The 22,282-nt window shown below is 34.9% G+C and overlaps 1 protein-coding gene across 1 annotated transcript; it reads left to right on the top strand.

Moving 5' to 3' along the window:
* Positions 1-969: 969 nt before the first annotated feature.
* Positions 970-20,848, top strand: LOC123527820 (leucine-rich repeat-containing protein 34-like). The gene is made up of 5 exons (XM_053522675.1): positions 970-1,090; positions 5,552-5,679; positions 9,091-9,105; positions 15,041-15,230; positions 20,840-20,848. The coding sequence occupies exons 2-5, from the start codon at positions 5,564-5,566 to the stop codon at positions 20,846-20,848; spliced, it is 330 nt and encodes a 109-aa protein (XP_053378650.1). The 5' UTR covers positions 970-1,090; positions 5,552-5,563.
* Positions 20,849-22,282: the final 1,434 nt, after the last annotated feature.

Here is a 22,282-nt window from a genome sequence, read left to right as displayed (position 1 = left end):
GTGAGGGTAGCCAGCAATCGAACCTGGGGCCTTCACCTCCGTTGCAAAACGTCTTAACCCTCTCGGCCAGTGCGTCCACTTAATGCTACCAATGCCATTTTTCATGTATTTTGTATGACGCGATTAGGGATCGAACACCAGACGGACACTCTATATACCACTGAGCTATTGAGGCGATATACTATATATAATTCATGATATGGCATATTACTTCTTCATTTATGTCAATTATTGCTACCGAGTGTCTCTTCTGACATCTAGCAGTAAAAGTGTCGACACAAAAGCTCATATATTGTACAGTTACTGTTTTTCTGCAATTAAATCATATAAAACACTGTTTGAGCAGGCGTTATTTATTATGCAGCAGGACTGATTACATGAAACAGGAAGTGACTATACTCAGTGTTATGTGTGAAGTAGTCCAAAATTTAGTTTCATGATGTTGATGAAATCTGGTATAAGACAAGACAAGACAAGACAAGATTTATTTTGAGTCGACAAGACAGCAACATATAAACATAAGCTTTCATGAGCTTTTACAACCGACTATGAGTCATATGGGGATATGGCAGTTATATTTTTGGCATAGTTTTATTGCTTATTGTATTGACACAAGATCTAGACCATTTCCATTGTGAATTTCCAGGTATTAGTTTTATTCTTTGAGAGAATGTCCACATACGTATAGTTGCTAACCAGCTATTTTCATGAGAGCATTTTAAGAGGGTGGAGTTCTTCAGCACAGATTATTTCTCTTATATGTAACATAACGTGTCAAAACTTTTCTAGTTTTGATAAGAAGACATGATATACTAAATGACCATATATGGTTTTAATATCATTGACTTGCTGTAAGGTACTGAAAATGAGGTCTAAATATTTTATTGTTTATAGGAAAGAAACAAGAAACTGAAATGGTATAGTGTAACCTGTATATAACCGTACGTTTTGTACGGGATTTACACAAGACAAAATATCGCGGGAAATTGCGATAACATAAATTGTTGTAGCAACAAGGTGCGTTAGCGAATATTTAGAGTGATTTTCTACAGACCTTTGGCGATTAAATTGTGTAAAAATTAATTACAAAGTAAGCGTATGCTTGATTTTTTCAATTTCAGGTTTTACCTTTATATTTCAATTATTATACGTGTATATTATACTTGATTAATTCGATATGGCTACTAAAGTATCCCCTTTTTCGGATAGTTTTCATTTGTCCGAGTATTAGCCAGTGATTTTTTTACTTTTTTCGGCAACAGCCCATGCCTTTTAAATTGGGAATTTTTAGCGCGATTAACTTCAAAATTGGGAAAAATTAATAAAACTTAATAAAAAAATCATTTTGGAAAGTTTATAATGAAATGATGGAAAAGGTTGGCGTGTTTAAGTTTTATTTTCTTACTATAATATTTGAAATTATGCAACATTTTTCGATAATTTAGGTAATTTCTAACAATCTAATTGGGAAAAATCATCTCGTTTTCGGGAATTTTTAAGCATTTTTTGGGAATTTTGACCATTTTTGTCAATTGGGAAGATGCCGAATTTCGGAGTCAAATCGGCGCAAAAAAAAATCACAGATAGCTAGCTCAGTGATTCTTGTGCACTGTTTTATTTTACTCTGACAGATAGGAGGTTCAAAGTGACACCTGCACTTTACCGGTACACACTTTCAATAGATTCTGTCTCATTATCCTCATTGAGACTACTACCCCCACTAGTAGTCGAAGTTTTATATTGTGACGTTCAAACTGTAAAGTCGCAGTGGCTGCAAAGTCAGAAATTAAAAAGCAGCCACTCAGCGACAGTAAGCTTATCTACCCTAGTTGACTAATCTGACGTATACAGTTTGTTTTATATTGTGACGGTCAAACTGTGGTGGCTGCAAAAGTCAGAAATTAAAAAGCAGCCACTCGGCGAAAGTAATCTTGTCTACCACCCCCACCCACTAGACGTATACTCATTTGGCTTATCGGGATGACTTATTTTATCAGTTTATGATCTGATATTTTATAGACCAGTGTCATGCCTTTAAGCCTTACCTGTATCTGCATTTTACTGTTAGAAAAACGAAGACGTTAAACAATCCAAAAAAGTCATAATATAATGGTCAGACTTACTTTCTTTAATAAATTTAAAAAAAATAATATTCATGTAGAAACTTCAAAAGGGTTGAATTCAATTAATAATTTCAAATAAAATATGATGTGAGAGGTGTAAGGAGATATCTGTGCTGACACCGGTTTGAATAAACAACAGACTGCTGATTTCACTAAATTGCAGAAACAAAACACAAAATATACATTCATAAAATGTCAGCGAGGCAAGTTTTTGCTTTAAGATCAACATAAATGCATTTTTAGAGATGTAATCTTTACAAAAACTTTGTACATATACAAGAAAATGTTCCCGATGGATTTCAATTGGGAATTTCCTAACAGAAATATGCAGAATAAGTTTGGACGTGACAGACAGCGACAATCAAATTATCAGGCTGTCCCAAAATGTCCTATTATTTGGACTACCCAACACCCCAGTTTGTCTTCTTTTTTTGTTTATTGAATAGATTATTGAATAGATTATTGTTACAATTTATCTAAGTGATTGTAACAAGCACAGCCTGCTTTTTAAAATCCTAGCAAGAAGTGTGTACTGGTAAAGTGCATTCTAGCTAGTTCATGTTGAAATTCTGTGATATAGATATCACATGTTGCTGTTACAAAATATTTTAGATACTGCTATCTGATGAGTCTGTATAATTTGAAATCTGACCAGAAATATGTCGTATAATATATGACATATATTTCTTATCAGATTCAATTATATACAGAAATGAATCATTTCACATGCTATGTATACATGATTTTACTTGTACATGATTTCAATCATTGTTTCTTTGATTTGATATTATATTAAACATGCAGCTATTTTTTTTTATAGACAATTTACCTTATCCAACATGATTTAAAAGTGACATCCAGTTGTATTTATATAGACCGGTTACTTACAAAGTCTTACTTTGGTGGAATGGCACGTAATGTATGAATTTTTGTCAAAACAATCCTGTTACAGCGGCATTGTCTCAGTGTGTGTGGTCCTAGAATGCAACAGTTCCTGCGAATATATATGGATTGTGCCCTCTGTTTACATTTTTTTTTTATAGAACAGTTGGGTTCCACCTCTGCTACAGGTTGGAGTGATAATTTTGGCACTAAATCACAGCTTCATCTACATCTGGCTACATCTACAAAATACCGTATTTTCCCGAATTAAGGCCCCCCCCCCCCCTTTTTGGAGGAAAGAAAGTCAACAAGAACGAAAAAAATCACCTACCTCATTTTTATAAGTCCACATAATAAGTAATTCACAGGTCACAGTCTCCAATGTATTAAGAATTAAACACACTTTTAAACAGTACATGTACTGTAAGTCCAACACGTTTATAGTAAGTACGGTACGTATCCAATTTGCAGCAAAGTGTTGCCCTTTTCTTTGGCAGTTTTAATAACTTTTAATTTAAAAGCAGGCACATAAGCAGCGTGCTGAACCATTGTGTATTGCGCTATTAGCTACCCGCATGTACTAAGGAAAAGGTTATCGGAGTACAACAGCTGCTTGGGTCATGACGTAATAACATCGCAAGCGTGTCAAAAAGCAGACATGGAATACATGAGGTACCATATTTAAATGCATAAAAGACCCACTGCATTAAATTGGATGCCAAATAATTATGTTTTGGGGGCATTAAACAACACAGAAACACTTAATAGTTAGTTTGAATTTTGTTTTTAAGTTTTGTAAAAATTTTCATTTTTTATTTTTTTACCTCAAATAAACGCCGCCTCTTTGGAAAATGTAACGCCTGCGGGTGTGTTTATTCAGGAAAATACGGTACACTGTACAATTAGTACTGATTATATGGTGCACACATCATATCAACAGTTGTTAGGGGTGTAAAATTTATTTTTCACCATTCTCCTTATGGGACTCCTGTAATATTAGCTAGTATAATAAACTCGCCCGTAGTGATGTGTCACTTGCCCCAGTAAAATTTCTTTCATCAGCCCAACTAAAATTTCTTTCATCATTCCACCTGTCATTGTGGATATCAAATGTGGCACAGTATGAGATATTAAGCCATGAGAAATAACATCAATGCTGATAAAATATACTCATGTCTGCACTGGCTTATGTGTATTTACTGTAGATATTACAACTAAAAAACTGACCAGTGAATCACAGTCTTGCGGTTACGTACACCTATTAATCATGATTGTTTTGCGTTTGAATTTTAAAGCGTCTACTGACTTGAATACTATATTATCATTTTTGTCAAGCCCACGTTTGGTGATTCTTGTTTATATTTGGCATGAACGTTTACCTCAATGAGAAGGCATGTTATGCGCAAACCCCTGTGTTTCTATCTCAGAGGTCAAGGTCACAGTTGGAGGTCAAAGGTCAAATTGAAGTTTGTCCGGAGCATTTCTTCTTCATGCATGGTGGGATTTTGATGTAACTTGGCATGAATTTTCAGCATTATGAGATGGAGTGTCATGCACAAGAACCCAGTCCCTAGGTCCAATGTCAAGGTCACACTTGACAGCTGGTGGGCTCAGCATTCTGCCCGTGGGCATACTTGTTTGAAATATTTAGCACAAAGAAAAAAAGCACATGCTCGTTTGGTTGTATTCAGTAAGAAAGTTTCATTAGTCCTAGCTTGAATTTAACTTGCCGATGTGAGCGGGCGAGTAGAATTTTACACCCCTGTTAAAAGTGAGAAAGATTTCTTGAAGTGCAAGGTTAAGAGTAAAATAGCTTTATTGCTTTGGTTAAAACGAAAGTAATACCTTAAGCAGGCTGGTCACTGTTGCCCTATTGGGCTTAAATCTTTGAAAAGAACTGTGAAATGACATGACATTGATTCTTGAAATTTTTAAAGCTGGCACATTCTGGCTAAATCAGTACCTTTATGAAAAAATCTACAAAAATAATCTAGTTTTATTTGCAGTTTTGTTGGAAAAGTACTCTTTGTAGCATTGTATCCACTTGGTAGAGTGTCCGCCTTAGGTTTGAGAGGTCACAAATTTGATTCCCAGTCAGGGCTTAAGTATGTTCAAATTTTTACAAATGAAAATCACTGATGTTTGCTAGAGTTTTGTGTTATGTTATCAGTTTCATTGTATTTTCATAATTAATCCCTCTCTTATCACTGAACCTAGCATTTTATATTTTAATTTATTATAACCTAATATTTTCATGATTTTAGTCTGAGGGATATCAGCTTTTGGTACCATCATCAATACACCTACATTCAATCAGAAAGTAAAATACATGTTTTCTTATTCTTCTTCTCACCTCTTTCTTATGCAAGCTGATATTGTTTCTTACTCTAAGTATCCCTAATACCCTCCTAGCCCTTCTGCCTTTGTAACATCATACCCTCATTATTCAAATTCAAAACTTTATGGAAAATAACAGCATGAACGGAGAAGAGGCATTGTGTCATGCTATCGTTAAAAATATATACATTTCCTATTGTTTTTTGTAGGTATAAAGAACAATGTCAGATATCCATTCTACTGCATTCCGTTATGATGCTGTGTGCAAAGAACTTGGTATTGATCCAAATCCATACTTTGTGACAATGTTTGAGAAGGAAAAAGAGGACACAGTTTTGTAAGCAAATTAAAATTCAGTCTTTCCATGACATTGAAGTTTACGTTCTAACATTCACTGTTTACGTATGGGAAGTCAGTCATGTTCATAAAAGTTTACAAATTATCAGTCTTTCAACATTTTCAGTTGATAGTCAAAACAAATAGCTTTTGAAATTAATCAACATCTAAAACATCATAAAAAAATAATAACTTGCCACTAAATATTACCTCCCTTTTATGTTTTTTTTGATAAAAAATATACAATAAGAAATAAAAAATCATATCTTGTCTTACAGTGTGATTCAATGACTGTTAGCCTCATGATTTAGATAAATTCTGCATCCATGTAGTTTTGTATGGCATTTTTGGCTTTTGTATATTTTTACCTCAAAATGATTCATGCATTTTAGGCAACAAGTATGACTGACCATCCTTTTATCCATCTAATTCATAAAACATATGTACTGGTTTGTTAAGTAACAAGTATATGAAATCTAAAATAGCTTGTTACTTGTTATGTATGATTGACAGGTAGTCATGTACAAACACAGTAGAAATGCTGTTGAAATGAGGCAAACAACCTGTTTGGTTTCAGTTTTTCGGAAAGAAAATTTCTAACTGATTTAAACATGATTTTAAAGGTGGAAAATGAAGAAAATACTAAGAGGAACATTTTCTGTCGAGTTCCTACATGCATCCATGATCCTTTTCTTTTGATTGCTGAAGTTTATTTTAAACTTCTCTGCTGATGCAATACTTAGAGAGCCTCAGACCTATATCAAATGACTGACTGTCACGCTATAGTTGCTGTTTAAGATTTGCTGATCCTCTTGCTATGCCTGTGTGTAAAGTGACAGTCAGTGAAATCCACTGACACAATTTTATAATTAATCACAGTATGGTCAAGACCAGAAAGAGGCAATTTGCTTTGACTTTACCTTTGGGCAGTGCTGAACTGATGTTAATCTACTGAGACAATGTTCCCATTTCTATTGTTAGTAAATTAAAGCAATCCTTAGTAATATACGTAGTAATCTTACAAATTTGGATAGATATGTAAAACTCGGGAATTCCAGAAGTACACAATGTGTATAGTACTAGTGAAGTAGCAAACTATTTGTGTTATATTGTTATAAGCTATTTGCTAGGTATATTTGTTGTAAGTTTTCATGGCTAAGTTAGAATGGTCACTTGTGTATGTATAGAGAAAGTCACATTTTAATCTAATATTCTGTTTACTAAAATGATATGCCAGATGTTGTAGTTTACCTTTATTGTGTTTATTTCATGTTATAGATATAAATATGTGTAAACAATCTGAATTGTCACTTCAAAATTCTGATCAAAACATAACCAGACCTGTGTTGTTTTCTTTTTGTTTTTGTTAGGTTTAACATCACACCAAAAGATTATAGGTGATATGGGGACTTCAGCCCCTCCATGCATTATTTCATCATGAGCGGGCACCTGGGTAGAACCACCAACCTTCCATTAGCCAGATGGATGGCTTCCTCACATGAAGAATTCAAATGTCCCAAGTGAGGCTTAAACCTACATTGGTGAGGGGCAAGTGATTTTGAAGTCATCGACCTTATACACTTAGCCATGGAAGCCCCTCAGTTTCTGTTAGCATCATAAATTCTTTGCCTAAGTGAAAACCCATGTCTGCATATTCCAGTATATTTCGTGACTGACAACACCGAGTAGAGAAGAGAGTTACACCATTATTGACGTCTTTCATTCAGTTAAATTTATAAACTTTCAGGAGTTTGTTTTCTTGCTTGAATTATTCCAAAATTGAACAGTTGATGTTACAAAAAATTGTATACATAACAATAACAGGTTAGGATTATTTCTTTTTATTAGCTCATCTGATATTTTGAGAAAAAAAATGATGAGTTATTGTCATCACTTGATTGGCGTCGGCTTCGGCTTCGGCTTTGCCTGGTTAAGATTTATGTTTAGGTCAGCTTTTCTCATAAACTGTCAAAGGTATTGCTTTGAAACTTGCAACACTTGTTCACCATCAGTAGCTGACCCTGTACAGCAAGAAACATAACTCCATCCTGCTTTTTGCAAGAATTATGGCCCCTTTTGGACTTAGAAAATATCAGATTTCTTGGTTAAGTTTTATGTTTAGGTCAACTTTTCTTCTAAACTGTCAAAGCTATTGCTTTGAAACTTGCAAGACTTGTTCACCATCATAAGCTGACCCTGTACATCAAGAAACATAACTCCATCCTGCTTTTTTCAAGAATTACTGCCCCTTTTGGACTTAGAAAATCAGATTTCTTGGTTAAGTTTTATGTTTAGGTTAACTTTTCTCCTAAACTATCAAAGCTATTGCTTTGAAACTTGCAACAGTTGTTCACCATCATAAGCTGACTCTGTACATCAAGAAACGTAACTCCATCTGTTTTTTACAAGTATTATGGCCCTTTTTCGACTTAGAAAATCATGAGTAGGACAATTCTTCTATTATACATAAAAAATCAGATGAGCGTCAGCACCCGCAAGGCAGTGCTTCTGTCAGAAACAATATCTTAAATATTTATAATGACAGAATGATTGTCAAAAGTGTTGCATTTTTTTAAATGGTCCGGTATCCATCAAATAGACTTGCTCGGAAACTGGTGATGAAGAATGATTCCAAGTAATTTACAATCACTTGTTTTATTAACAAAAATGTTAAAAACTGTTGCAAAGTTTAGTTTTTAGTCATATTTTATGTAAGATTTAGGTCTGAGGACAGTTCAGGTTGTTTGAAGTTACAAGTATTCATTTAATCTTCATGACAAATCTCCTTGGTGTAAAATACTTTGCAGAATGCTCTTTTCATAAGATCTCTCATGACTAAAATACACTTTTGCACAGAGGATTTTGTCATGGGGACTGTTTTGAATATATAGATTGAAGGAAAATTCCAATCAATTAATATGCTTTTGTTTCTCCAATTTAGAGCAAAAAATTACAATATTACAAAACACTGGTCATTTGAGCCGTGCCATGAGAAAACCAACATAGTGGCTTTGCGACCAGCATGGATCCTGACCAGACTGCGCATCTGCGCAGTCTGGTCAGGATCCATGCTGTTCGCTAACGGTTTCTCTAATTCCAATAGGCTTTGAAAGCGAACAGCATGGATCCTGACCAGACTGCGCGGATCGCAGGCTGGTCTGGATCCATGCTGGTCGCAAAGCCACTATGTTGGTTTTTCCATGGCGCGGCTCATTTCATGCTTTGTTACAGGTTACTCTACAGAACAGTATTTTGGACATTTCACAGATTGGAATTTTCCTTTCCCGTCACTTAAAATAGCTTAACATTCACTATATATAACGTTCACATTGTTTATATATTTTTACATCCCCTTGCCTGCTTTGATGTTGTGATGTTCTTCCAATTACACTGCATGTCACTTTGCTAACAGGAGGAAACAGAAAGGGTAAGTGCTAGACAACTAGAAATATTAGCTGTGCCATGATAAAATGGACTGTTTAAATATCCTTTTTAACTCACCTGTGCACAAAGTTCTCAGTTGAGCTATTGTGATTGCCCGGTGTCTGTCATCATTCGTCATTAACAAATTTATTGTTAACAGTCTAATGGTCACAATTTCGGTACAGTCTGAGATTGGTCAGAATGTTTGTGTCCCAGTAAAACCTTAGACCAGACAAATACTGGGTCATCTTTTGGACAAAAACTAGGTCACTAGCTCAAATAGTAGAAAAACTATGTTAACACTCCAGAGTCAAAATTCTCTACTTGATCTTTGTGAACTTTGTCAGAATGTTAATCTTTATATTATTAAAATCTTGCTAATTTTAAACTACCTGATCTTATGTCAGAATCCAGGTCACTTAGTCAATCAACCAGTTAAAACTAAATAACACTATATTATTGCCACCTTTTTGCCTGACTTTCATGGAACTGATACAGTTAAGATTATTTTTCTTTGATCAATGATTTTTTTACAGCTTGATAAAGGTTTTTTCCACTTGCAAGGGACTGATATTTCCCCTAAAAATGGTTTATTTTAAAAACTGAAACTGAAACTGTTTTATTTGATTAAACGCCTATTTTTTACGTAAAACATATTCAATGCCGTTTTACAAATACATAAAAAGTACGACAAAAAATAAGACATTTTAAATGACATATGACATAAATGATCATAAATATCATTGTGAATAAACTATTTAGTAAGCATTAAACAAAAGATCAGGCATAAGATTAATAAAATATTAGAGTATTAAGATACAGTAAGATAGCTGTTTGTTATTAAGTAAGAATAAATGGGTTATTGCGACATGTCTAGAAGTTATTACAAACAACTGTATTTTTGTATTTGTTATAAAATAATTCATATTCGAATGAAAAAGAAATTCATACCGGTATATTCCCTCTAAAATCTTAAAGAAATTATTCCATGACACGCATTTTAAAAATCTAATATCTATATTAAACAAAGAACCAAGGTACCCCATACAGTGCTTAGAATTTCCACCAGCATGTCTGTTTAAATTTGTTGGATGTTAAATTTCTGAAACATACAATAACACCAAGGTGCAAATTTTTTTTTTTTGTATATCTGTACTGAATAAATTGATTTGACTTTCAGTTCAAATGCAATGAATTTGGATATTCTCTGTTTTGATAACTTTTTCTACTGACTTTTCCCATCAGAAAGCCACATGTTGTTTTGAAAATTAAAAAAAAGTCACTGTTGATTTTGGAGAAAGTACTTGGTGCATACTTTCTATAATCATCTAATAACAGCTTTATCTTTAAAAAAAAGGAACAACTCGAGTACATTCACTTGACTTTAATTATAGTATGGCAGAGTGTGATTACCCCAATATAACTTGAGCCTATGACAGACACTAAGGCTGCTGAAGATTTTTCACTAAACCACAAATCCTCATCAACTTTGCACACTTGATTATCATTATTATGTGAATACGTAGACAAAGAACCATAACTCTTGGAAATTGTTTTAAACATTTTTAGCTCATCTGATTTTTTGAAAAAAAATGATGAGTTATTGTCATCTCTTGAGCGGTGTCGGCGCCGGCGTTGCCTGGTTCTGTTTTATGTTTAGGTCAGCTTTTCTCCTAAACTATCAAAGCTATTGCTTTGAAGCTTGCAAAACTTGTTCACCATCATAAGCTGACCCTGTATAGCAAGAAACAATAACTCCATCCTGCTTTTTGCAAGATTTATGGCTCCTTTTGTACTTAGAAAATATCAGATTTCTTGGTTAAGTTTTATGTTTAGGTAAACTTTTCTCCTAAACTATCAAAGCTATTGCTTTGAAACTTGCAACACTTGTTCACCATCATATACTGACCCTGTACATCAAGAAACATAACTCCATCCTGCTTTTTGCAAGAATTATTGCCCCTTTTGGACTTAGAAAATCAGTTTTCTTGGTTAAGTTTTATGTTTAGGTCAGCTTTTCTCCTAAACTATCCAAGCTATTGCTTTAAAACTTGCAACACTTGTTTACCATCATAAGCTGACCCTGTACAGCAAGAAACATAACTCCATCCTGCTTTTTGCAAGATTTATGGCCCCTTTTGGACATAGAAAATATCAGATTTCTTGGTTAAGTTTTATGTTTAGGTCAATTTTTTCTCTTAAACTATCAAAGCTATTGCTTTGAAACTTGCAACACTTGTTCACCATCATAAGCTGACCCTGTACAGCAAGCAGCATAACTCCATCCTGCTTTTTGCAATAATTATTGCCCCTTTTGGACATAGAAAATCATTTTCTTGGTTGAGTATTATGTTTAAGTCAACTTTTCTCATAAACTATCAAAGCTATTGCTTTGAAACTTGCAACAGTTGTTCTAAGAAACTGGGTCACGTGCGGTCAAAAACTAGGTCAGTAGGTCTAAAAATAGAAAAACCATGTGACCTCTCTAGAGGCCATATTTTTCACAAGATCTTCATGAAAATTGGTCAGAATGTTCATCTTGATGATATCTAGGTCAAGTTCGAAACTGGGTCACGTGCCATCAAAAACTAGGTCAGTAGGTCAAATAATAGAAAAACCTTGTGACCTCTCTAGAGGCCATATTTTCCATGGGATCTGTATGAAAGTTGGTCTGAATGTTCATCTTGATGATATCTAGGTCAAGTTTGAAACTGGGTCAGCTGCGATCAAAAAATAGGTCATTAGGTCTAAAAATAGAAAAACCTTGTGACCTCTCTAGAGGTCATACTTTTGAATGGATCTTCATTAAAATTGGTCAGAATGTTCACCTTGGTAATATCTAGGTCAAATTCGAAACTGGGTCACGTGCCATCAATAACTAGGTCAGTAGGTCAAATAATGAAAAAACCTTGTGACCTCTCTAGAGGCCATATTTTTCATGGGATCTGTATGAAGGTTGGTCTGAATGTTTATCTTGATGATATCTAGGCCAAGTTCGAAACTGGGTCAACTGTGGTTAAAAACTAGGTCAGTAGGTCTAAAAATAGAAAAACCTTGTGACCTCTCTAGAAGCCATATTTTTCACAAGATCTTCATGAAAATTGGTCAGAATGTTTACCTTGATGATATCTAGGTCAAGTTCGAAACTGGGTCATGTGCGGTCAAAAACTAGGTCAGTAGGTCAAATAATAGAAAAACCTTGTGACCTCTCTAGAGGCCATATTTTTCATGGGATCTGTATGAAAGTTGGTCTGAATGTTCATCTTGATGATATCTAGATCAGTTTCGAAACTGGGTCAGCTGCGGTCAAAAACTAGGTCATTAGGTCTAAAAATAGAAAAACCTTGTGACCTCTCTAGAGGCCATACTTTTGAACGGATCTTCATGAAAATTGGTCAGAATGTTTACCTTGGTGATATCTAGGTCAGATTTGAAACTGGGTCACGTGCCATCAATAACTAGGTCAGTAGGTCAAATAATGAAAAAACCTTGTGACCTCTCTAGAGGCCATATTTTTCATGGGATCTGTATGAAAGTTGGTCTGAATGTTCATCTTGATGATATCTAGGTCAGATTCAAAACTGGGTCACATGAGCTCAAAAACTAGGTCACTATGTCAAATAATAGAAGAAAAAAAACGACGTCATACTCAGTTCAAAACTGGGTCATGTTGGGACAGGTGAGCGATTCAGGACCATCATGGTCCTCTTGTTTGCAAGTATTATGGCCCTTTTTCGACTTAGAAAATCATGGGTAGGACAATATTTCTATTATACAAAAAAATCAGATGAGCGTCAGCACCCGCAAGGCGGTGCTCTTGTTAAACATACATGAGTATGAATTATTGTCTTTATTGATAAAGCAACATTTGACTTGCAGTTAAGGTAGTTCGGCACATTCGGATTAATTTTTTTTCTACAATGTAGCCTTTGATTTAATCCTGATTTTTTTAAACCTTCAGAATATACTTATAAAATTCAGGGAATAAAACAGATAGGGTCTTGTGCTTGATTTTTTGCTAGCCTGATCTGAAAATTTTTGACTTGTATGGAATTCTATGGGAAAATCACAAATTTCATAACATTTTTGTGAACAAAAACTTTCCTACAATGCAGATTCAAATGAAACTTCTCACAGTCGTAAATAAACATATGTCCTATGAAATGATGAAATAAAATGTACAGGCTTATGTGTTTCTTTTTTAGTTATTTGCCATGATTAATTTAATTCGCGCATTTCAAACAAGATATTATTTTGAATTATTTAACATGTCATATATTTTATTCTAACACGACCAGCAAATAACCTACATACATATAGACCAAATATATCTCGGGGTTATTCTGCAATAACCCACATGCGTGCAATGAGGTCATCTGATCCAGGCGCGAAGCACGGTCGTAAAAAGTAGTTACCATTTTTTCTAACCCTGTCGATACTAGTATGTCGTGTTAGAATCGAAATAACAAGTTCCCAATTGTGGTTTACCCTAGAATAACCTGTGTTTTTAGTTCTTATGCATAAGAATATATCACTCAGGCATTATGGCCTTCATGATATATTCTTACGCATAAGAACTCAAAACACGGGTTATTCTACGGTAAACCACAATTGGGAACTTATTATTTCTTAAATATCGTATTTTAACTTTAGAAAGGGAATGACATTGCCATTGTAATAAATTTTACTCACAAGTTGCCATTAATTCTTAAAATGGATGGTACCTTGGCAACTGTTTTATGAAATGATATCACTGTTTTATTTGTGGAAATTAATAAAAATGAGACGCACCATGAAAAACCCAAAATAGTGCATTTGCGAACAGCATGGATCCTGACCAGACTGCGCGGATGTGCAGGCTGGTCTGGATCCATGCTGTTTGCTTTCAAAGCCTGTTGCAATTAGAGAAACCGTTAACAAACAGCATGTATCCTTACCAGACTGTGCGGATGCACAGACTGGCCTGGATCCATGTTGGTCACAAACGCACTATCTTGGTTTTCTCATGGTGCGGCTCAAATGTCATAATGCTGGTACCATCTCACATGCTTTAAAGACTTAATATCAAATGAACTGTAGCCTTACGTTTTCAATCAATCACATGCCATACTTTTTTAGGTTGTTTGAAATTTGAAAAAAAAGTATTGTCATCATTTAATCCTTGCATTGGTTAAGATTTTTGTTTTGGTCCACTTTTTCTCAAAAACTATCAGAACTATAGCTTTGAAACTTTGCACACATGTTTATCATCATAAGATAAGTAAGTAGAACAAGAATGATACCTGTTGAATTAAAAAAAAAAATGAATTTCTTCGTTAAAATCTTTACAGACTGGTTAAAATTAGACCAAAGTTCAATTCAGGAAGTTAGCAAGTGGTCACTAACGTAGGATCACTGACCTGACTGCTACAATTATTCAAGTGTTACAGGGTGATTTAATTAGGCAGTGAAAGAAGTAGAGAGAAATGACCCTCAGTGAGAATTTTTTCTTGAAAGGATACTTTGTAAAAGTAATTGGGCTGTTTGAATTTCACATTTTTTACAAGATTTAAACGCTGTTACATGTATGACCCATCCCTATCAGTCAACTGTATAGATTCAAATTTTGAAGGAATAGATGTGTGTCAGAATATTTCTGAAAATGAATGATCTATAGTATTGTACAATTTTTGAATACAGAGTTTAACAAAAAAGTATTTAAGCTTTTTTTTTTTGACAAAGGTGAGGGCTATAAATTCACTTATATAACATGTGATGTAGTGTGACTGCTCAATGGTATCCAAACTTCTGTTTGCTAGGGGTTGAAAGTTTTATAGTAGAATTTGCCATAGTGCCTTATAGTAAGTGTATGTTTAAACAGAACTACTTTTCTGTTCTTTTTTTTCTCTCAATGCAGTAATCAGGTCTTGAATTTGTATGTCTCTGATTTTCAATTCTAGTGAAATCAAAGACACCATGCATTTGTATTTGGCGGGAAACAACAAGCTTCTGACTGACAAGCGCCTGGAGGACAAAGATTGTGAAGTTCTGTACAAGCTTCTACAAAACAATGTGTTTGTGACCAGTTTAGACCTTCGCTACAATAACCTGACAGATGAAGGAATCAAATTCTTGGCAAAGCTGCTGGAGGTATTATCATTGTATAATCCCATTAAACTTGGGGACTGTTTCAATGAATCACTTTCTGTCTATCCTGTCCCTTCCTGAATTGTTTTCGTTGGATATTTCTGGAACCAAAACAAATATTCAAATATTATTTTGAAACTTCTAACAAGCTATAAGGATCATGAAGCAAGTTCATGTACAAAGTCCCATAGCTCTTGACTTTTGCTTGATAAAATCATTTCCCATTTTGCAGTTGGAAAATATGCATAAAATTTGATAATGTTATGCCTAAAATTTACATTTTCTTCAATAATTTTGATACCTCTATGTGTTCTGTTGAAACTTCATAGAAAGTTTTGGGATCATGATGCTAGTTTGCACAAATTAAACATATCAGCAATTCAGTCTATTTTGGCAAGATTGCTCTCCTTTTGGACTAAATTATATTAAAAGGCACTGACCTCCAGGTTGTATGACAACAAAAGAAAAAGTTTTCAGATATTAGGAAATTATCACTTTTAAGAAGGCTTTGAAACTTAGTTACTGGCAGATTATATGTCATAGAAACACATGAGAATTAGTTGTTTTTACTTATTTTTTCGATTCATAATGGAAAAGAATTTGTAAAGGTGTACGGAGGTAAACTGCCTTTAATATAGAATATTTAATGATCATTGAGTATGTATTCCTGTGTAGTGGATTGATCAAGAACACTGGAAAGATTTTATTACAGAGCCTGCCCTGGTGCGATTGCTGACTCTGTTTTTAGCTCACCAGTCACAAAGTGACAAGGTGAGCTTTTGTGATTGCGCAGCGTCCAGCGTCCGTCGTCCGTGCGACCGTAAACTTTTCCTTGTGACATCTCTAGAGGTCACAGTTTTCATGGGATCTTTATCAAAGTTGGTCAGAATGTTCATCTTAGTAAATTCTAGGTCAAGTTCGAAACTGGGTCACGTCAAAAACTAGGTCAGTAGGTCTAAAAATAGAAAAACCTTGTGACCTCTCTAGAGGCCATATTTTTCACAAGATCTTCATGAAAATTGGTCAGAATGTTCACCTTGATGATATCTAGGTCAAGTTCGAAACTGGGTCACGTGCCATCAAAAACTAGGTCAGTAGGTCTAAAAATAGAAAAACCTTGTGACCTCTCTAGAGGCCATATATTTCAAAAGATCTTCATGAAAATTAGTCAGAACGTTCACCTTGATGATATCTAGGTCAAGTTTGAAACTGGGTCACGTGCCTTCAAAAACTAGGTCAGTAGGTCAAATGATAGAAAAACCTTGTGACCTCTCTAAAGGCCATATTTTTCATGGGATCTGTATGAAAGTTGGTCTGAATGTTCATCTTGATGATATCTAGGTCAAGTTTGAAACTGGGTCACGTGCGGTCAAAGACTAGGTCAGTAGGTCTAAAAATAGAAAAACCTTGTGACCTCTCTAGAGGCCATATTTTTCATGGGATATGTATGAAAGTTGGTCTGAATGTTCATCTTGATGATATCTAGGTCAAGTTCAAAACTGGGTCACGTGCGGTCAAAAACTAGGTCAGTAGGTCTAAAAATAGAAAACTTGTGACCTCTCTAGAGGCCATATATTTCATGAGATCTTCATGAAAATTGGTCAGAACGTTTACCTTGATGATATCTAGGTCAGGTTCGAAAGTGGGTCACGTGCCTTCAAAATCTAGGTCAGTAGGTCAAATAATAGAAAAACCTTGTGACCTCTCTAGAGGCCATATTTTTCATGGGATCTGTATGAAAGTTGGTCTGAATGTTCATCTTGATGATATCTAGGTCAAGTTTGAAAGTGGGTCAGGTGCCCTCAAAAACTAGGTCAGTAGGTCAAATAATAGAAAAACCTTGTGACCTCTCTAAAGGCCATATTTTTCGTGGGATCTGTATGAAAATTGGTCTGAATGTTCATCTTGATGATATCTAGGTCAAGTTCGAAACAGGGTCATGTGCGGTCAAAAACTAGGTCAGTAGGTCTAAAAATAGAAAAACCTTGTGACCTCTCTAGAGGCCATACTTGTGTATGGATCTCCATAAAAATTGGTCAGAATGTTCACCTTGATGATATCTAGGTCAAATTTGAAACTGGGTCACGTGCCTTAAAAAACTAGGTCAGTAGGTCAAATAATAGAAAAACCTTGTGACCTCTCTAGAGGCCATACTTTTCATGGGATCTGTATGAAAGTTGGTCTGAATGTTCATCTTGATGATATCTAGGTCAAGTTTGAAACTGGGTCAACTGCAATCAAAAACTAGGTCAGTAGGTCTAAAATTATTTAAATCTTTTGACTTCTCTAGAGGCCATTTTTTTCAATGGATCTTCATGAAAATTGATCTGAATGTTCACCTTGATGATATTTAGGTAAGTTTCGAAACTGGGTCACGTGCGGTCAAAAACTAGGCCAGTAGGTATAAAAATAGAAAAACCTTGTGACCTCTCTAGAGGCCATATTTTTCATGAGATCTTCATGAAAATTAGTGAGAATGTTCACCTTGATGATATCTAGGTCAAGTTCAAATCAGGGTCACGTACCTTCAAAAACTAGGTCAATAGGTCAAATAATAGAAAAACCTTGTGACCTCTCTAGAGACCATATTTTTCAATGGATCTTCATGAAAATTGGTCAGAATTTTTATCTTGATAATATCTAGGTCAGGGTCAAAACTGGGTCACATGAGCTCAAAAACTAGGTCACTATGTCAAATAATAGAAAAAACGACGTCATACTCAAAACTGGGTCATGTAGGAAGAGGTGAGCGATTCAGGACCATCATGGTCCTCTTGTTTTCTCTCTTGATTTGTTATTTTTCAAAATTGTTTAGAAACAAAAACTGACATCTTCTAATCAGGGATCATCCTAGCTCAAAATTTTAGGGAGAAGTGACTTCTCCCTCAACAGACTTTAGGGAGAAATCGAGGAATTTAAGGAGAAGATTCGGCATAGTATTCAGTTTACTGCCTATATATATCCACTTTATATGGGTCTTGCTATAATTATTTAATGTAATTGATTATTATTTTCATGAATTTCTAAATAAAGTATAAACTTAGCTATGAAAGAAGTTGACTTTAAATTTTATCCGAAATTTACGCGTCCGAATCTCGTAAATTTATCAGGTGCGCGATCGAAACGCCGTGAAAATTTTCATTCATGTTTCGATTCTCGTGCTTTAATAATGCCCGATTCTTGCATCAACTTGTTCAGATTTATACATTTAACTGATTTATTTATTAATCTTTTCGAAAATAATACCAAAGTCGTAGATATTGGCGATCTTTTTACAATATTTTGTACGGCAGTTCAGACGTCCGCGGAATCGTTTTTTTTATCCACAGCGCCCGGCCAATTGGTTTACAGTGGCCGTATTTGAAATAATTTCTGAAGTAAGTTTTAATAAAATCAAGAAATAATATACAATTGATGCATAAGGTCATGCACTCGTTAAGTTTATCGGCTTTTTACACGCCGATTGAAAATTTTCAAAATGGCGGCGGCTTACAATATTATTGATTAACACAGTGGGATGTTAACGCTACGATTGGCTGAAGTTTGACAGGTGAGTAGGCGGGGTTGACTATCGATTTATCGGTAATTTAATCTAGAATATGCATCAAGTTTTACAACTTTTAGTAAATATATTACAACACTCTGAAAAACTCGGCGATTTGGATTTCGCCCGGAGGCGATAATTAGGCAAAGTGGCCGACTTTACAGCGACGATATTGCGCAAATCGCCTTGTAGGATGATCCCTGCTAATGTTCATTATATATGACCAAACTTCAATTGCAAAGAAGCATCATTTTAAACCAATATCTGGAGGTCAGTGCCTTTAATGTCCAATAGAGCTGTATCATTGCACTTCTAATTACAATCTTAGATTTTCATATTTGCTTTCAAGTCTGGAAAAAACACAGATTTGCTGTGATACATTTGTATGCTTTAAAACTGTTTCTCTGATTAATACTGACAACAAAAAAGATTGTTTTTTGTCCAGTATGTCGTCAGTTAGTCTGTCTGGATGTCTGTCCATCCAAATTTTGTGACGTGTATATCTAGAAAATATTTGGATCATAATTAAGCTGTAGGGATATTATGAAAGTGTTAGTATACAAAACCCCATTAAATGTTACTCGGTAAATGTAATCGCACAGTAACCAATACGCTCCTGTTCATGCCAGGTGGGTGCACGGTGTTTAACCGGTGAATCCAGGACGTTTCACGTAACAATCTATCTATATCATTATCAACAATGTCAATTGGTAAAAAACTGAAATCATCTAAATTGTGATCAGTACTGTTGAAATTTTGCAGCCACACTACTAGCATATGCAGGATCGCTGAAATTGTTAATGCCAAATTTATGACTGTTCATACGTTTAGAAACCTGTTGTCTTGTTTGACCCACATATTGCATGTTACACTTTTTACAAGTTATGACATAAATGACATTTGATGATGTGCAGTCTGTATTAAATCTAAGTTTATACATAGAGGAATTTGAAGAACTAACGAATTCATCAGTTTCTACTATCTTGCTACAATTTGTACATCTAGGTCGGTAGCATTTGCTGGAACGGGCGCTGATGGGGGTAGGGGGCATTGCAGAATATCTAGACTTTACAAGAAAGTCTTTAAGATTTTTACCACGTTTGTATGCTAACATGGGTCTAGAGGAATGCAACTAGTAAATAACAGAATTTATTGCTGCTTTGCTGTAAATATGGATAAAACACAAATATATCACATTTTCACTGTTTGGGTTGTATTTATTTTTCAAAAACTGCATATATGTAGCCTAAATAATGCTAATTTCTGGCATTCAAAGGTAAAATTGAACATTTTAATAGTTGAAACGTGAAATTTATACGCAGATCAGAGTAGAAAGTGTCAAAACAGGGCAAAACTAGGCTACAGTTAGGATAACTGATAGTAAATTATGTCGCGACAGCTATTTTTAGGCAACATTTGACGCATTGTCTTAGATCTACCCTTACCTTTTATCTTTCGTAGGTTACTGAAAATGCCATGAAACTTTAGACACTGTTGGCATCAAACTAAAACCTTGTATTTTTCATGCATTTTAGTTGCTTGTACATTTCAAATGAAACTGGCACAATCTTAGAAAAAAAATTCTTACAGGCATACAGACACTAAATGGAAAAATGGTGCGAAATAAATGGAAGTCACATAATAGCGGATTCGTCAGAGTTTTCTGCTCTGTAGAGCTATTTTCCTTATTTTCTTTGCTTTTTGTTTTTGTTGAAATCACATGACAAATCTATGCTTGACATGTAGGTAGCATTTTCATGATGAAGTAATCACATCACAAAATTTGCAGATGGTGATGATGGAAACTTAGGTCATACACCGCCGCTACAAATCTCATTTGTAGCTGATTTTGCACTTTGTGATTTTTTTTTTTTTTGCATCAAACATGAACCACATTTTTCTTTTGATTTTTATTCAACACTAGCAATATTCTTCAAACAAAGTTACAGACATTTAAAATGGGTCCTGATATCTGCTACAGCCAATTTTATATAGAATAAAGAACAGCTATTTAGTGTGCTGTAACCTATCTACATGTAGATAAATGTATAAATATTTTTTCTTATAGCTGTACTAGTAAAAACTGTTTTTGAATTGTAAAAATAAATCAAAGCAATCATTCTGTGTTGTTTTGTTGGTTTTTAAGGACTTTTTCGCAATATAAAATTACACTATGTATGCACATGTATGTAAATCTGCAATGTTTATCAATATTAAAATGGAACTAAGTGAAGATTTTATGTGCGCTATTTATAGAACTGTGTCAAGTCATGCATATTAATGAAAGTAGTCCGACAGCATACACTACAGAAGGTACAATGTGGAGTGTTTTTCTTCCTGGTCAATTTAAGTGTGAAATACAAGCCGATATTTTTACAGGATTTATATAGGTATATAACAAATGTGTTTATTAGTCGACTTCCGGTTGAAAACCAGTTTCGGGGACTATAGGATTGCGCTATAGGATTGTAACGACGTGTCAGGGGCAAATCCCGGACCCCTAGTTCAAAGGTAAAGGTCACAATTGGAGGTCAAAAGTCAACAGGGCTTTTTTCCTGTCCGTTCCATAACTCTGACATCCATGAAAGGAATTTAATATTACTTGCCAAAAATGTAATAAGACGATGTGACATGCACAGCATTTAGACCCCTAGCTCAAAGGTCAAGGTCACACTTGATAGTAAAATGTTAACAAAACATGAACAGAGTCTGTTTCGTATCGGGTCTATTTCTCTTGTCATTCATCAAAGGATTTAATTTTATCTTGGCATAAATGTTCCCCATGATAAGACGATATGTCATGCGCAAAATCCCGGACCTCTAGCTCAAAGGTCAAGGTCACAATTGTAGATCACAGATCAACAAGGCTTTTTTCCTGTCCGGTCCATAAATGCCATCCATGATTGGAATTTAATATTACTTGGCACGAATGTACCCCATAATAAGACGACATGTCATGCACAGCTTTCAGACCCCTAGCTCAAAGGTCAAAGTCAAACTTGGCAATCAAATGTTAATATGGCATGAACAGGGTCTGTTTAGCTTCAAGTCCAGAACTCTATCATCCATCAAGAGTTTACAATATTACTTGGCACAAAAGTTTCCCATGATGAGTCGACATGTCATTTGGAAGTCCAAGAACCCTAGTTTAAAGGACAAAGTCACACTTCAAAAGACAGTTCAAAGGTCAATAGGGTTTCCTTTCTTGCACGGTCTATAACTTTGTACTGAAAAACAGGATTTAAATATCAGTTGGCAAAATATTTCCCTGGATGAGACAACGTGTCATGTGCAAAACTCGGACCCTAAGCTGAACGTTTGTCACACTCCGAAGTCAAAGGCCAACAGTTTTTTTTCCTGTCCGGTCTGTAACTAAACAATCTTTTAAGGGAGTTTATTATTACTTGGCACAAATGTACCCCTTGATAAGACGATATGTGTCATGCGAAACACCCAGACCCCTAATTCAAAGGTAAAGGTCACACATGGAGGTCAATAGGGTTATTTTCGC

Source organism: Mercenaria mercenaria, chromosome 14 (assembly GCF_021730395.1).
Source record: "Mercenaria mercenaria strain notata chromosome 14, MADL_Memer_1, whole genome shotgun sequence".
Lineage (NCBI taxonomy): Eukaryota > Metazoa > Mollusca > Bivalvia > Venerida > Veneridae > Mercenaria > Mercenaria mercenaria.
The sequence above is the reverse complement of the archived record's forward strand: the minus strand, read 5'-3'. Positions and strand labels throughout refer to the sequence as shown.

Coding starts and splice junctions, on each gene's coding strand:
- LOC123527820 (XM_053522675.1), top strand. CDS start 5,564: ATGTCAGATATCCATTCTACTGCATTCCGTTATGATGCTGTGTGCAAA.